The 17,286-nt window shown below is 41.5% G+C and overlaps 5 protein-coding genes across 5 annotated transcripts; all 5 read right to left on the minus strand.

Annotated features, from left to right (window-relative positions):
• Positions 1 to 1,265: 1,265 nt before the first annotated feature.
• On the minus strand, positions 1,266 to 2,741 carry LOC119730777 (fatty acid-binding protein, heart-like). The gene has a single exon (XM_038203805.1). It carries the CDS (start codon positions 2,066 to 2,068, stop codon positions 1,751 to 1,753), a length of 318 nt encoding a protein of 105 aa, XP_038059733.1. The 5' UTR covers positions 2,069 to 2,741; the 3' UTR covers positions 1,266 to 1,750.
• A 1,418-nt stretch (positions 2,742 to 4,159) lies between these two features.
• On the minus strand, positions 4,160 to 4,789 carry LOC119730778 (fatty acid-binding protein, brain-like). Its single transcript, XM_038203806.1, has one exon. It carries the CDS (start codon positions 4,591 to 4,593, stop codon positions 4,177 to 4,179), a length of 417 nt encoding a protein of 138 aa, XP_038059734.1. The 5' UTR covers positions 4,594 to 4,789; the 3' UTR covers positions 4,160 to 4,176.
• A 1,389-nt stretch (positions 4,790 to 6,178) lies between these two features.
• On the minus strand, positions 6,179 to 7,696 carry LOC119730779 (fatty acid-binding protein, brain-like). Its single transcript, XM_038203807.1, has one exon. It carries the CDS (start codon positions 7,505 to 7,507, stop codon positions 7,091 to 7,093), a length of 417 nt encoding a protein of 138 aa, XP_038059735.1. The 5' UTR covers positions 7,508 to 7,696; the 3' UTR covers positions 6,179 to 7,090.
• A 1,409-nt stretch (positions 7,697 to 9,105) lies between these two features.
• On the minus strand, positions 9,106 to 10,219 carry LOC119730780 (fatty acid-binding protein, heart-like). Its single transcript, XM_038203808.1, has one exon. It carries the CDS (start codon positions 10,092 to 10,094, stop codon positions 9,660 to 9,662), a length of 435 nt encoding a protein of 144 aa, XP_038059736.1. The 5' UTR covers positions 10,095 to 10,219; the 3' UTR covers positions 9,106 to 9,659.
• A 3,042-nt stretch (positions 10,220 to 13,261) lies between these two features.
• Positions 13,262 to 13,909, minus strand: LOC119730224 (retinol-binding protein 1-like). The gene has a single exon (XM_038203019.1). It carries the CDS (start codon positions 13,848 to 13,850, stop codon positions 13,434 to 13,436), a length of 417 nt encoding a protein of 138 aa, XP_038058947.1. The 5' UTR covers positions 13,851 to 13,909; the 3' UTR covers positions 13,262 to 13,433.
• Positions 13,910 to 17,286: the final 3,377 nt, after the last annotated feature.

Consider the following 17,286-nt stretch of genomic DNA (forward strand, 5'->3'; position numbering starts at 1 on the left):
GATTCGAGTGAATTATAATGCAAAAGGCACTATAAAATTGAGAAGAAAAAACAAGCAGCAAGGTATTTGAATGGGCAAGGCAACTAGAAATTTAAACTGTTTTGGTCAAGGGGACCTCCTGGCCAGGGACTAATAAATGATTTCTGAGAGAATTTGTAAAGGAGGATAAACTATGGATAATTGTATCTTTAATGCAGGCCGGTAGTTCATCCCATAATCTAGGGAATCTGTGAAAAAGAGAACGATGGGCAGCATTGGAACGAGCCCGATGATGGACAAATTTAACAGATTCGATATGTCTACAATTAATGGGAATTAGAGTGTCAGTGTCAACGTCAAATTTATTATATAAACATTTTCTTCAGAGGTAAATGACAGAGGAACAAGAAACAAACATGTAGGGGACACACAAACATGCAGGGTTGGAAGGAGAATCACAAAGAGGTATGGGGGGGCAGACCAATCCATATCTGGCTACCATCTCTCAATTTTTTTGGACTACATGTACAAATCTATATTCCATGACTGACATTTTAAAAAATGAATCAATATTTTCTTGCTCCAAATTTTTTTCGAATCAGGTTTACAAGGAGGTCCAATGTAAAATTAAAGTTGCACTTAAATATCTGTTAGTGGTCATTGCTGAAACCAAGGGGTGGCTGTGGAGTTTAGGGTCCGAGTTCCTATAACAGATGAAATATCCACCTTTAACTTTTTACTTTTGTCAAGTTTCAACATGTTCAAGTTTTGTAAAAACTAGTACAAATTGTCGTACTCCGAAGTTAGAGTTTCTTCATCAGATTTACACTTTATAGTAGTCAAACAATATTTAAAAAAAAAAAAAATTAAAAGTGGCAAAAATATATGGAGTTCATCAAATAAGGTTTTCCCCTTCTTTAAATTAGGTTGTTTCCAATTTTTTTTAATTGATTGTGACAATAACAAATTCTGTGGCCATGTTGTAATTTATGGCATGAAGCAAACACGAAGAGCACTCGCATGACACAATTAAGCAGGTACAAGTGATTCCTAACTTCCAATCACTTCCTTCACATCCCCATGAACATCAACATCTCAAGGACAGACTGTTCAGCTGTAATTAGTGTCTTGTTGTTTATTTAGATTATTGTTATTTATTATCCGCGGTCTCGGTCTCGGTCTCGGTCTCGGACCATTTCGGTCTCGGTCTCGGTCCGCCTTGAAGGGGCTGGTCTCGGTCTTGGTCTCGGTCTCGCAACTTCAGGTCTCGGTCTTGGTCTCGGTCTCGGACTATCCGGTCTCGCTACAACACTGCTGTTGAGTCTATGAGACATCAAAGGCTCCAATATCATCTTAGGTTCAAGACACATTTTTGCAAATACCAACTGCAATTTGGCTCGACGGTATATTTGTATGGGCTAGATTTTGGATCTTATTTTCGTTTAGGAGTCCATGTAATAACCTGTACGTGTGACTGATTTTGAACCAATCAGTAGAGCTCAATTCGTTACAACCAAGGCGTATATTATGTCGATGCATTAGGAGTATCGCACAGAAAGATGTTAATACAAATATACGTAATATAATTCTAAAAGTCCGTCCAAATGGTATTGGCCTAACTCTATACAGGAAGAGTGCATGCAGTTCCAGTCTTTTGATAAGGACTTTGTTTGTTCCAATGGTCAGTAAAATGTCACTGGCATGTCCACCGATGGCTGTAGATGTTTGTACCGCATCATTGATGCCCATCCGTAGTGTCTGTCTCCAACACCTACTTCTTGTCATAGATCCTCTTGCAGACCACAGCTTTGTCTCCGGTTCCATGAGTCTTTGTCTGGACCAGCTGTCCGTCGACCAACTCGCGGACAACACAAATTGCCTCTGGGTGACTCTTGCTGTTCTCCGTGCGCAGCTTGTCTCCGTCCCACATCGGCAGGTACGTACTCGGCTCATCGTTCAGCGGGTTTACATCAGTATACTCCTGCCCTACGGTGAAGTTGGTGTCGAACGTCTTGAGGCCCTTGGTGATGATTTTGAAGACGTCTCCGTCCTGACTGATCTCCAGGACCGGAGTTTGTGATATCGCCATCTTACGCACCGCAATGTTGACATTCAGCGCCTTGAGAACGTTCTCCAAATTCTCGTTCTTGACGTTTTTCCAGATTCCGCTCAGATCAATCGGTGCCGTGATTTTGCAGGATATTTGTCTCGGCCCGGTTTATTCTGTGATGCTTTCAATACAGCTGATTCGTGACGTGCACTCTATCATGGTATATCGACTCAATTTATACCCACCCTCTGTGTTCATTATTGATTGTAGATTCAGAGGTGTGTGCAGAACTCTGCGATATCATTAAACAAACACGAAATCTGCAATCTTTGTCGCATACAGGGTGAGTCACAATGATCTGGACGGCAAGTTCACCAATTGGCAAATAAAGTATAACTATTGAGAAATGGTTATTACCTTGTCTTTCACATGAATTTAGAATTTTTCCAAATTAGTGGCTGTGGTGGGGAGTTATTTCATTTTCATTGAAGGGGCTCACGGAATTGGTTTTGCCTTATTTAAATGTGTCAATACCTTCAAAGTGAGTCAGTCACCATTACTAGGTTTTTATTGGCCACCGTTGCCCGGACCAAGCAAAGGGGCTGCGACCTAACAATATTGGTTGTCATTGGAAACAAAGGTGGTTGTAGAATATTTTCAGTTTGTACGAGAAAATACATCTTAGGTAATTGCATTTGGAAACTAAGTGGCTGTGGGGGGGGGGGGGGGGGGTTTGAGTAATTTCATTTTCATTGAAGGGGCTCAAGGAATTTGTTTTGCCTTATTTAAATGTGTCAGTACCTTCAAAGTGAGTCAGTCACCATTACTAGGTTTTTATTGGCTGTTTCGGCAACTTGTCCAAACAGCCTTTGTCTCTGTAAGTTTTTTTTTTCAGACTTTTGTTTATAGCATTTGTACACGTTTTCATCGTGTCTGGCACTTTGGGCACTTAAATCAATCCGATTGCCATATACAAAAATGGTATAATTTTGTAAAATTTTGTAAAATTGTTAACTTTGTATACCATATACAAAAATTGCGAATGATCTATATTTAGACGTGCTGAATACAATGTAAATTTCCACGAACCTGAGCTGAAAACTTGCATTATGCGCTATGCTAATTTAAACGCAATGTCGCGTTTTGATTAAATATCAAATGTTTAATGTAAATAAAAGATCTTAAAAGTACAACTAAATGTGAGACTTGATTGAGACGTGTATGAATGCTGAACATGGATCGATTGTTGAGTCAATAGGACATCAAAGGCTTTAATATCATCTTCGGTTCAAGACACAAACATTGCAAATACCAACTGCAAGTTGGGTCGACGGTATATTTGCATGGGCTGGATTTGGAAATGTATAGGTGTTTATTTTGTTTTAAGTTTAAGTAGTAATTACCAGTACGTGTGACTGATTTTGAACAAGTCAAGTAGGTCTTCATTAATTACCAGAAGTTGATCTCGAATGTCTTGAGACCCTTGGTGATGATACCGATCTCCAGGACCGGAGTTTGTGATATCGCCATTTTACGCACCGCAACGTTTGACTGATTTTGGACAAGTCAAGTAGGTCTCCATTAATTACCAGGCGTGATATGAAGTGAATCAAAGTGTACATAATATAATCATATGAGGTCCGTTGTCAAATGGTGTAAACAGATATTGGCATAAACCCCTATACAAATAGAGATATGATACACCGTGCCCTCTGGAGACATGCACACAATAGGGAACAAAAGATGGTATACGTCTCCACAGGGTAATTTCTATAGATGAATACGTCTCCACAAGGTTTTCACGAAATAGACATATGGATTTTACTCAAAAACTAGGAATTTCCAAGGTATGTTGATCCGTCGCAAATAGTAGAGTTTTAGAAAACGGATATTAAGTCCGAATTTCAGCCAAGGAAATTAATTCTGATTAATATAAGAGCATTTTGAAACTGTACTTTCAAACTCGAAAACTTTAGTACATGAGAACAAAGAAATATCTCCACAAGGATACAAATTTCAGTATGTGTTTGTTCCAATGATCAGTAAAAAGTTACTGGCATGTCCACCGATGGCTCTAGTTCTAAGTGAGATGTTTGTACCGCATCATTGATACCGTCTGTTCAAGTTGTGTCTTCATGCAACCACGTCTACTTCTTGGCAAAGATCCTCTTGCAGACCACAGCTTTGTCTCCTGTTCCAACGGTCTGTGTTTGGACCATTTGACCGTCGATCAACTCACGGACAAAGTGAATCGCATCTGGATGGCTCTTGTTCTCCGTGCGTAGCTTGTCTCCGTCCCACATCGGCAGGTACGTACTCGGCTCTTTGTCGTTCAGCGGGTTCCTGTCAGTATACTCCTGCCCCACGGTGAAGTTGGTCTCGAACGTCTTGAGGCCCTTGGTGATGATTTTGAAGACGTCTCCCTTCTGACTGATCTCCAAGACCGGACTTTGTGTCGCCGCCATTTTTCGCACCGCGAAGTTGAGATTCAGTGCCTTGAGGAAATTGTCCAGATTCTCGTTCTTGACGTTTTTCCAGATGCCGTCCAGATCAATCGGTGCCATGATTTTACAGGATATTTGTCTCAGTCCCAAGTTATCGGCGATGCTTTCAATTCAGCAGAGCTGCTTCGCGAGAACTGCACTGTCACACGGTATCCACTCAATAATACCCACCCTCTGTGTTTATGCTGACAATGGATTCATAGGCGTGTGCATGATTCTGCAATATCACAATACAAACACTAACCCCGTAACCTTTATCGTTCCTTACAGCGACCTTCGCCTTGTCCTTCTCTCACCTACATGTATATCCAGGGTCACGCGTAATTAGTTCCGGTCTTCTGGTCACGTGACCTTTACACTACAAAATATTGTTGACGTGGTAAAATATAAGAAAATGGATAATGAAATAAATGTTTGTTTGTTCTCTAATACGGTGTATGGCGCAGACATCGTGGTGTATGACTTCGCTTTCTTTTTTTAGTATTCTCTTTTTTTAGTATTCTTTTTTTTTTAATGTACCGGTACTTTTGTGTGAAGTGTTTTAGCACTTATTTGCTGCACGTTTTTCCTTTTTATTTAAATATTAATCATTGATTTGGGATATTGATAAATAGGTTTTTTTTTAAATGAATACTATTTGGGTTGCGAAGGGAGTGTGAATAAACGAACAAATTGAAGCACGTCTATCGATTTTCACAAGCTAAACGTCTCTTATCATCTTGCAATTAACAACATTTTTTCAAAGCAACTACTTTATTAATTTTAAAGTTGAACAAACAAATTGACTTTAGCGGGGTTTGAGCATGAGACCTCCGGATTACTTGCGTTCCGGTGCTCTACCAACCAGGCCAATCGCTTGTGGGTGGGGGGAGGGGGGGGGTGGGGAATCCCCCACCCCCTCGGTAAAAGCCATAAGCATCAAAATATGCTGTCGTCTTTTTTTTCTTGTGGTGTATTCCCTAGCAGGTACTGTGCTCCCCCCCCCCCGCCACCGTTGCCCGGACCAAGCAAAGGGGCTGCGACCTAACAATATTGGTTGTCATTGGAAACAAAGGTGGTTGTAGAATATTTTCAGTTTGTACGAGAAAATACATCTTAGGTAATTGTATTTGGAAACTAAGTGGCTGTGGGGGGGGGGTTGAGTAATTTCATTTTCATTGAAGGGGCTCAAGGAATTTGTTTTGCCTTATTTAAATGTGTCAGTACCTTCAAAGTGAGTCAGTCACCATTACTAGATTTTTATTGGCTGTTCGGCAACTTGCCCAAACCGCCTTTGTCTTCATAAGTTTTTTTTAGACTTTTGTTTATAGCATTTCTACACGTTTTCATCGTGTCTGGCACTTTGGGCACTTAAATCAATCCGATTGCCATATACACAAATTCTATAATTTTGGAAAATTTTGTAAAATTGTAAACTTTGTATACCATATACAAAAATTGCGAATGCTATATATTTAGACGTGCTGAATACAAAGTAAATTTCCAAGAACCTGAGCTGAGAATTTGCATGATGCGCTATGCAAATTTAAACGCAATGTCGCGTTTTGATTAAATATCAAATGTTTAATGTAAATAAAAGATCATAAAAGTACAACTAAATGTGAGACTTGATTGAGACATATGTATGAATGCTGGACATGGATCGAATGTTGAGTATAATTATGAAACATCAAAGGCTTTAATATCATCTTCGGTTCAAGACACAAACATTGCAAATACCAACTGCCAGTTGGGTCGACGGTATGTTTGCATGGGCTGGATTTGGAAATGTATAAGTGTTTATTTTGTTTTAAGTTTAAGTAGTAATTACCAGTACGTGTGACTGATTTTGAACAAGTCAAGTAGGTCTTCATTAATTACCAGAAGTTGATCTCGAACGTCTTGAGACCCTTGGTGATGATACCGATCTCCAGGACCGGAGTTTGTGATATCGCCATTTTACGCACCGCAACGTTTGACTGATTTTGGACAAGTCAAGTAGGTCTCCATTAATTACCAGGCGTGATATGAAGTGAATCAAAGTGTACATAATATAATCATATGAGGTCCGTTGTCAAATGGTGTAAACAGATATTGGCATAAACCCCTATACAAAAAGAGATCTGATACACCGTGCCCTCTGGAGACATCATGCAAACAATAGGGAACAAAAGATGGTATACGTCTCCACAGGGTAATTTCTATAGATGAATACGTCTCCACAAGGTTTTCACAAAATAGACATATGGATTTTACTCAAAAACTAGAATTTCCAAGGTATGTTGATCCGTCGCAAATAGTAGAGTTTTAGAAAAGGGATATTAAGTCCGAATTTCAGCCAAGGAAATTAATTCTGGTTAAAATAAGAGCATTTTGAAACTGTACTTTCAAACACGAAAACTTTGGTACATGAGAACAAAGAAATGTCTCCACAAGGATACAAATTTCAGTATGTGTTTGTTCCAATGATCAGTAAAAAGTTACTGGCATGTCCACCGATGGCTCTAGTTCTAAGTGAGATGTTTGTACCGCATCATTGATACCGTCTGTTCATGTTGTGTCTTCATGCATCCAACGTCTACTTCTTGGCAAAGATCCTCTTGCAGACCACAGCTTTGTCTCCTGTTCCAACGGTCTGTGTTTGGACCATTTGACCGTCGATCAACTCACGGACAAAGTGAATCGCATCTGGATGGCTCTTGTTCTCCGTGCGTAGCTTGTCTCCGTCCCACATCGGCAGGTACGTACTCGGCTCTTTGTCGTTTAGCGGGTTCCTGTCAGTATACTCCTGCCCTACGGTGAAGTTGGTCTCGAACGTCTTGAGGCCCTTGGTGATGATTTTGAAGACGTCTCCCTTCTGACTGATCTCCAAGACCGGACTTTGTGACGCCGCCATTTTTCGCACCGCGAAGTTGAGATTCAGTGCCTTGAGGAAGTTGTCCAGATTCTCGTTCTTGACGTTTTTCCAGATGCCGTCCAGATTAATCGGTGCCATGATTTTACAGGATATTTGTCTCAGTCCCAAGTTATCGGCGATGCTTTCAATTCAGCAGAGCTGCTTCGCGAGAACTGCACTGTCACACGGTATCCACTCAATAATACCCACCCTCTGTGTTTATGCTGACAATGGATTCATAGGCGTGTGCATGATTCTGCAATATCACTATACAAACACTAACCCCGTATTAAACCTTTATCGTTCCTTACAGCGACCTTCGCTTTGTCCTTCTCTCACCTACATGTATATCCAGGGTCACGCGTAATTAGTTCCAGTCTTCTGGTCACGTGACCTTTACACTACAAAAATATTGTTGACGTGGTAAAATATAAGAAAATGGATAATGAAATAAATGTTTGTTTGTTCTCTAATATGGTGTATGGCGCAGACATGGTGGTGTATGACTTCGCTTTTTTTTTTTGAGTGTTCTCTTTTTTGAGTATTCCTTTTTTTAAACGTACTTTTATGTGAAGTGTTTTAGCCCTTATTTGCTGCACGTTTTTCCTTTTTATTTAAATATTAATCATTGATTTGGGATATTGATAAATTTTTTTTTAAATGAATACTATTTGGGTTGCGAAGGGAGTGTGAATAAACGAACAAATTGAAGCACATCTATCGATTTTCACAAGCTAAACGTCTTATATCATCTTGCAATTAACAACATTTTTTCAAAGCAACTATTTTATTAATTTTAAAGTTGAACAAACAAATTGACATGCGGGTTTGAGCATGCGACCTCTGGACTACTTGCGTTCCGGTGCTCTACCAACCAGGCCAATCGCTTGTGGGGGGGGGGGGGGGGAGTCCCCCACCCCCTCGGTAAAAGCCATCAGCATCAAAATATGCTGTTGTCTTTTTTTCTTGTGGTGTATTCCCTAGCAGGTACTGTGCTCCCCCAGCCACCGTTGCCCGGACCAAGCAAAGGGGCTGCGACCCAACAATATTGGTTGTCATTGGAAACAAAGGTGGTTGTAGAATATTTTCAGTTTGTACGAGAAAATACATCTAGGTAATTGCATTTGGAAACTAAGTATATAGGGTTTTTGGGAAGCACGCACTTTAGACCGTTGCTCTCTTAACATAATCTTTAATAGGCCTGAAGGATGCTTTCATACAGCTTTGCATATTCATGATTACCAGTAATATTGGCAGCCCACCATGAGCGTCACGAGGAAGACAAAAAGTGTGAAGTCATATTTGCTATTCATTTGATACACATTGCAACAAATGGGCGCGTTTGTTTATGGTGTAAATCGAGGATTCATCATCGATGAATTGAGGACAGGAACCAAATCGAGGACGACCTCGATTAGAAAACGTGTACAAAACCAATGAGAGCTGTTGCAAAGAGTATAAACAAAGGAAAAGGGAAGAGGAACAATAGCAAATCCTTGATTTACACCATAAACAAACGTGATTGCGTTTGCACGAGTGTCAATGGGGGGTGGGTGGGCAAATCCCCCCGCCCACTTTCGAATAATGTTAAATTGAGAATATGCTAGAGAAATTACAGGGTATGGGGGAATGTGCTATCCCCTTCCCTAGAAAAACCCTGGCGACGCCCATGCAGCCCACTAATTCATGCCCCCGCGGCTGCGCCTCCGGAGCGGCTGCCAATATTAGCCAGGACAGGATTTAATAGACCTCCATCGCAACGGCAACTTCACCACGTTTGTTACGGGAATAAAACTTCAAACATAGTACTAAGACAAGCTCAAGAAAGCCGTTTACTTGGCTCCATTGTAGATTCCGATGTCGAATTTACACCTTTCTAGATTTCGTATTTGGTCCAGTGTAATTCGCAAATGTGAGCATTCCGATTCGTCATAGTATCGGGAAATTCGTCTCGAGGAGATTGGCGCTGAATTGAAAAAGCGAATTACTTTTTTTTTTCAAAATTGTGTTGATCGGCTAATACCTACTGCATGCATATCATAAACTTACGAGATCCCATACGCCCTCTAGCAGATCCCATAGTTTTATACTATATCATTATGACTTCTTTGCCCCATTTATGTTCGAATGAGGTTAAACATTTAATGTTTGATATATAGGCCTATTGGCACGTCCATTGATTATAACAAGTTTTAGGTCTAAGATGTTTGCACCGCATCGTTGACGCCCAAAAGACGTCTGTCTCCAACACCTACTTCTTGTCATAGATCCTCTTGCAGACAACAGCGTTGTCTCCGGTTCCATGAGTCTGTGTCAGGACCAGCTGTCCGTCGATCAACTCATAGACAACACAACCTGAACCTGCACTTGGACTCTTGCTGTCGATGCGTAGTTTGTCTCCATCCCACACTGCAAGGCACGTATCCCTCTCTTCGGTCAGCGGGTTCTTGACAGTATACTCCTGCCCCACGGTGATGTTGGACTTGAACGTCTCGAGACCCTGAACGAGGATTTTGAAGACGTCTCCGTCCTGACTGATCTCCAGGTCCATACTTTGTGACGCCAGGAAAATACTCGCCATGAAGTTGAGATTCATCGCTTCATGGAAGTAGCTGCCCAGATTCTCGTTCTTGACGTTTTTCCAGTCGCCGCTCAGATCAATCGGTGCCATGGCTTTGCAGGACATATACCAGTTTATTCGGTGATGCTTTCAACACAGCTGATTCATGAGGTGCAGTCTCTCGCGGTATATCGACTCAATTATAATACCAATTCCTCTGCGTTCATGGTTGATTTCATTGTAGATTCAGAGGTGTGTGCCGAACTCACTGCGATATCATTAAACAAACACGAAACTGCAACCTTTGTCATTCCTAAGAGTGACCTTCGCTTTGTCCTACTTTTCATTTACATATCCAGGGCCATCCGTATAAATGACATGTACGGTTCCAGTCTTCTGTCCTTATGCAACCTGTGCGTCAGCCAATCGGAGTCGACTTTGTGTTTCGTTTTTTCTTAATGTACTTTATATGAAGTGTTTTAGCCATTATTTTTTATATCATTATTATCACTGTGTGTGAGCATTGATAAACAAATTGTAAAATGGATGATTATATAAACCTCACAATTCAGCCTTTGGGTCCAAAAGGTCGCTTGATCAAACAGAACAAATCGAAACTGAATGCATGCTCATAAAACAGAGATAGAACATGATGCAGAATACAGTTGTTTTCACAGCAATTATTGAAGTAATTTTAAATTGGAACCAATAAATTGACTGGAGCGGGATTTTAGCCTGCGGCCTCCGGGTTGTGGGCGTTCTACCAAACAGGGGGGGGGGGGGGGGGGGGGGGGCAAGCAACCCCGTTAACAAAAACCCACATAAGCACCGAAATTGCATGTGTATGCGTGTGTGGGGAAATGATTATTTGGCGTGCATGTTGTGCTAAACTTTTGTTAATTCCCGTGCGCTAATAATAGGCCGTGCACCTAGGGCCCACTAGCAGGGGTCATGGGTCAAAGAGCAAGACGCGCTGACAAGTTGTCACAAATGTATTCATTGGGGGGGGGGGGGGGGGGGGGGTACGGGTATGGAAAATGCTAAGCAGAAGATTTGAGAGAGTGAGCTGTGTTTTCGTCGACTGTCGATGGTTGATGGGATAAAAAGAGGAGCAGTTTCCTCCAAGTTAAAAGAGTTGAGCTGACTGGAGAACCCCTTGCCTAGTTTCTTTCTTTACCGGAGACTATGCCTTTTGGACAGGGCGAAATATTAATCATAATACCGCTACACGTGTACTTGTGTATGTTTTTTTTTCTTGTGGTGTGCCCCTTACTGCTACTGTGCCCCCCTTCAAGGCCCGGCTGGGGGGGGGGGGGTCGTAAAAAATACATACACAAAATTGGCCCCTCCCCTAAAGAAAATGTTGTTGACCCACCCCCACCCAACGAAAAATCTTTTTAATTTTTTTGAAAAAAACCCCCCCCCCCCCAAAAAAAAACCCAACTGATGACCCCCCCCCCCTGAAAATCTCGCCGTCAAGCTGTAAACACGAGCAAATTGAATTCAAAGAGTCAGAGGAAAGTGGCCATCAGGAAATGCCTCAGATTGCACCGCAGAGCATCTAAAATCCAAACTTATGCCGTACCCTTGAGCGGGCCCGGACCCCACAACGTACATACGGAAGGCCTAGTTCGCGCTCCACGCTCGCACATAAAAAGTTCCACTTTAAGATTGGAAGACCCCCCCCCCCCCCCCCCGCCAAGTCTGCGATCAGGGAGAGGCCCCACCCCCATGCCAGGAGCTAGCAACGGTGCTGCTACCGACTTACGTACTAATCCAGTTCAAGATTTGGCTGTCTTGAGGAGGAAAAGGTGGTGGTATGGAATATTTCAGGTTTTTTTTGGAAAACACACGTGCGTAAATAGCATTTGGAAACCGCTAAAATACATCAGAATCGTTGACCGAAAATATCGGGTCCGCCAGATATCTACCTGGAGGGGTTTTCGGCAGCGATCGTTGCTCTTCAAAGAAAACAAGAAAACCATCAAGGTTTTTTTGTTTCCATCCCGGCACCGCTATATTCACCAGTAATACTGGAAGCTATTAATAAGATGAAATTTACGTCCTGATGATGTAACTTCAATATGGTATTGCCCTATTGGCATATATAAACACTGTATACTCAGTGTGTTAGGCTTAGCCCCCCCCCCCCCCCACCCGAGTGAAAGTGAGAAAAATGGTGGTAAGTACGTCTGCACTAGAAAGCAGAAGATCGTGGGTTCGAGTCCCACCGAGAGATTGTTTTTCTCCTTTCACTCGGGGGCGGGCTGACACTCGGAGTACACAGTGTTTATACGTCGGTGAAGTGCAAAACCTAACATTGAATACTGGCTGCGTTACAACGGATTTCTGAGCATAACCTCAGCTGACGGGCGCTATATTCAAGCTAACGGCATGTGCCTGAGGTATGCTCGGAATTTCCTGGGTAGCGTTGCCAATATTGCCGAGACAGGAATATATTCGAATGTGGTTGATGGAACCCTAGTACTCCACCGCCGGGGCAAGTTTACCGCGTTTGTTACGGGACTGGCTGCAAAATAGTGGAATACAAATTCAAACTCAGTATATACTCAGACAAGTTCCAGAACGCCGTTTATTTGGCTCCATTGTTAATTCCGATTTCGAATTTACACCGCAATGGACTTCATTTCTTTTTATCCAGTGTAATTCGCAAATGGGTCATTCTATAAATTTGGGGTCCACTTTTTTTCCCGTCCCTGTTACATCTGACATCTATGATTGTATAATTCTGATGCACTCCTTAATGCAGTCATCCTCCAAGAGTGATTATGAATAGCCAACTACCTACCCAACAAATAAACAATCATTTGAAGTCACTTTTAATGATGCTTGAATGGCAAATTACAAAGTACCAAGGTAACAGGGACGGGAAAAATGTCACACTTTGGACCCCAAATTTATAGAATGACCCAAATGTGAGCATTCCGATACGTCCCAGTTTCGGGAAATTCGTCTCATGTGGAGATTGACATTGAATTGAAAATGTTACATTCGATTTGTTTTAATCAAAATGTTGTTTATATTCAGCTGATAGTGGGTCTCCTGCTAGTGGCATAAACCTACACAAAACCAAGGGCGGATCCAGGGGGGGGGGGCCAAAGGGGCCATGGCCCCCCCCCAAAAAAAACGAAACCAATTTTTTTTTTTTTATGTGACATCGCAAAAAAGGCAGGCAATGAGTACACCACCATCTTTTCCTCAAAACCCCCCCCCCCCCAAAAAAAAAAAATTGTGTTCTGGATCCGCCCTTGCACAAAACGAATATCCTTGCAGATCCCAGAGTTTTGTACTATGATTAGGAATTTTTGGCCCCATTTTGTTCCAATGCATGAGGTGAAACATTTAATATTGGCATGCATGTCAATTGATGGTTATAACCAGTTTTAAGTCAAAGATGTTTGTACCGCATCGTTGACGCCCGTAAGTCGTGTCTGCCTCCAACGTCTACTCCTTGTCAAAGATCCTCTTGCAGACCACGGCCTTGTCTCCGGTTCCTGAGGTCAGTGTCTGGACCAGCTGACCGTCGACCAACTCACGGTCAAAATGGATTGCATGTGGGTGGCTCTTGTTCTCCGTGCGTAGCTTGTCTCCGTCCCACACCGCCAGATACGTACTCGGCTCATTATCATCCAGCGGATTTATGTCAGTATACTCCTGCCCCACGGTGAAGTTGGACTCGACCGTCTTGATACCCTCGGTGAGGATTCTGAAGACCTCCCCGTCCTGATTGATCTCAATGACTGGTTTCTGTGCCATCGCCATCGTGCGCACCCCAATGTCCAGATTCAGCGCCTTGAAGAAGTTCTCCAAATTCTCGTTCTTGACGTTTTTCCAGGTGCCGCTCATATCAATCGGTGCCATGGTTTTGCAGAATATTTGTTGTCTTTTTAAAACCCTGGTTTATTCGATGATGCTTCCAGTTTAACTGATTCATGAGAAATGCACTCTCTCACGGTATCAACTTAGTACATATCACCCTCTGTTTATTATTGACAATATAGGTTCAGAGGTGTCCGCAGAATTTTGCGATATCATTAAACAAACACTTACTCTATGACCTTTGTTGCTCCTAACAATGACCTTGGCATTGTCCACCATGCATACAGCCATCCCGGGTTCACGCGTATAAAGTACCGGTAGTTCCAGCGCAGTGGCGTAGCCAGTGGGGGAAGGGGGTATTTACCCCCCCCCCCCCCCATTATATTTTGTAAAGACTGCCCGTTTCCATTCAAGTGTTCTTTTTTCGAAAGTGTTTATCCCCAATTTTTTTATTTTTTATTTTACGGACGGGAGGCCAAGGGTCCGGATGTGCGAGTGCCCTTTTCAAGATATTCTTCCCCCCACCAATAAAAATAAGCTTGCATTATGCAGTCTGGTGGATTTTACACGTTTACATAAACACATCCCTGATTTTCTTTAAGGCAATTACCTTGGACACAGTGTCCACAAATGTTGTTGTGATTAATTGACCACTGTGCAGTGATGCGTGATTGAAATTAAATGAAACTCATTGGGATTTAGGCCAATGATAAGGAGTATCTGCATAGTAAAATATTTCAAAATTGACTTCATGGTTTTAAAGTTACTTCAATAAAGTCCAGACGGACACTTGGGGGACATACTGTATAGCGCAAACATTTTCGATGAATTCCACTACCGTTGTTTTCATTTTGGTCCGATTTACGAAATATTGTACACTTTTATTCAAATACTGTAATCACTGTCTTTTAAATTTGATAAACAAGTTTTAAAATGTTTTTCTTTTATGCAGATCTGCCCACAATTCAGCCTTCGGGTTGCGGAAGGCGTGTGAATAATTTTACGAATAAATTGATTGACAAAATAATGGCTGTCACGAAGGAAAAGAGGAAGGGGCGGGAATAGTACAACATTTAAGAAAATACACCTGCGCATAATTGCATTTAGAAACCGCTAATTTAATACGTCAGAGTTGTTGACAGAATTGTCGGGTCCGTTAGCTCCTAAAACAAAAACAAATCTCCTGGTTTTTGGCAGGCATGCACTTAAGACCGATTCACTTAGGCCCCCTGTATTAAAAAAAGGTCATTCACAAAGGTTTATATACATCGCGGCTCCGCTAGTTCGTATCAGTCACATCAATCAGCAGCGCCTGGTTAATTGGGTAAAAGCTCGTCTGTCTTATCCTAACGCCGCTGTAATAACTCTCGACACGAGTGCTCAGATGCTCTTACAAAACAACCAAATGCTGATCGTGTTGTACTATGCACTCCTAATTAAGAACGAACCGCGATTGCGTCCGTAGCCAGAATTAATTGGCGATAATCACCAACATTCGTCCCTCCAATTGTAGTGTATTAAAATGCATGGCATATTGTATCATTTGCATTCCGTGCATTTTGTTCGCTTTCAATAATAACACCCCTCAAAATCAAAAGAATGTTCAAAACCTAACCAGTTCAGTAGATATTATACATTTTTGAGAAAACAGTAAAGACCATGCACAACCTTTCGATCACGAAACATTATTTCGTCAATAAAATTCTTTATCTTCAACGATCAGTAAATTGACTGATCATCATTTTTCAAATCTGCTATTTCTTTCCGATTTGATTTAAATGAAGTTTGGTCCTAGTGAATATCGAAGTACTGCAGAAACAGCAACATTTTCTAAACCAAAATAAGGCAGACAGGTTTAAACCGGTTAAAAATAGGTTTATAAACGTTATTATTTCTCATGTACTTGACGAAAACACTTTAACCATTATAAAAACATATCGATTTCATACACAGGAGGGAAGATTTCATAGAACGAGTTATTGTTTTCTGCATATCATCCGTTTGGAGCTTCTGTAGTTTTACGCCAACAGCGGGGTTGCTGTTTGAACTTTGAACTTTAATCAGGCGCATTCATTGTACATTTGTAGTTGCGAGCCAATCAAAAAGCAACTGGTTCTCCCCATGAGCCTTAGGCCTATTCACGAGTCGGCCATATTGAATTGAAAGTTAGGTAAACTAATCTTAAAAAAATCCATTAAAAAAATTGCCCTAGCAAAATGTGACAATGTGACGTACATACAAACAGTCCCCCACCTTCCGATTTTCGGACTGCGACGTCACTGTGACGTCACAAAACAAACGTACATATGTTAGATAGGTCTAATGTTTAGAACAAAAATACAGTAACAAGTTTTAGATTTCCTCAGTAATATAATGTTTAATGTTAATCGCCATGGGCATCGCAAGGGGTAAGGGGAAGGGGGCTTGCCCCCCGGAAAAGCACAACAAAAATGTAAAAAAAAAAAAGGATAAACAAGAAAGAAAAAAGCGGCGCGAAGTCACATTGCTGTTAATTTCATGAGTTGGGGGCCAAATGTCCCTGCTCACCCTCGAAAAATGATAAATCGAGAATATGCTGGAAAAGTACAGTGATTTGGGGGGGGGGGGGGACGTGTTAATTTGCCCCCCTCTAGAAAAAAATCCTGGTGACGCCCATGTTAATCACAGGCTATTTTGCTGATCCTTATACATATATTAAACGGAAACATTGGGATGTTTTAAATGGCTGTAGGAAATTGAAATTGAAAGTTTCGATCGAATGTGAACATGCACATTGAAAAAGAAGGCACGGTAATATTAATGTATGTAAATATGGTGTATCAAGCTTTGTACTTTAGCCTAATGTTTTTTCACTTGCTCTGCCTTTGGCCCTTCATTCTACCGACTAAAACTTATTTCATTTGATCACGAAACTTACAAATTATTACAAGCATAGGTTACAATATTTGTTGATACATGTACATCGCAAAATCTGTTCAATGTTATAGGATTCTATGTTAATTGCTTTAAATCACAATGTTCAGACAACCGTCATGCAAATTGAAAGTCACATGTGTATTATAACAGAATGAGAAAAAGAACGCCATTTTTATGAATGATCTGGATGTTATTCCATTGTTGCAAACACTGTACTGATTTCTCTACATTGACTTTTAGGTGAAGTCAGGGGGGACGTACGGAGGCCCTATTAATTTAGTTTTCAGGTGCAACAACTGTTTACCACCGGCATGGCATTGGTCAATAGTCAATTATTTTTAGTCAATTATTTTTGGGGACAGACACAGACACACAGACCGACCGACCGACCGACGGCCGGCCGACCGACCACCTAGCGACATTTAGAAGTTCCTGCCAGAGCTTTAAAAGATAAGCGAGCCTAGTAAAGCTGATCCCAGAGCGTACACAAGTCTATTCGATTGGTTTAGAATGGATATCCACTGGAATTGCATGTCTCCAGATACTTTATTAATTCAGCAAC

The sequence above is a fragment of the Patiria miniata genome, unplaced genomic scaffold (genome assembly GCF_015706575.1).
Source record: "Patiria miniata isolate m_02_andy unplaced genomic scaffold, ASM1570657v1 HiC_scaffold_22, whole genome shotgun sequence".
NCBI lineage: Eukaryota > Metazoa > Echinodermata > Asteroidea > Valvatida > Asterinidae > Patiria > Patiria miniata.

Bases quoted from the DNA above. Each gene is read 5' to 3' on its own strand.
- LOC119730777 (XM_038203805.1), bottom strand. From the start codon at position 2,068: ATGGCGATATCACAAACTCCGGTCCTGGAGATCAGTCAGGACGGAGAC.
- LOC119730778 (XM_038203806.1), bottom strand. From the start codon at position 4,593: ATGGCACCGATTGATCTGGACGGCATCTGGAAAAACGTCAAGAACGAG.
- LOC119730779 (XM_038203807.1), bottom strand. From the start codon at position 7,507: ATGGCACCGATTAATCTGGACGGCATCTGGAAAAACGTCAAGAACGAG.
- LOC119730780 (XM_038203808.1), bottom strand. From the start codon at position 10,094: ATGTCCTGCAAAGCCATGGCACCGATTGATCTGAGCGGCGACTGGAAA.
- LOC119730224 (XM_038203019.1), bottom strand. From the start codon at position 13,850: ATGGCACCGATTGATATGAGCGGCACCTGGAAAAACGTCAAGAACGAG.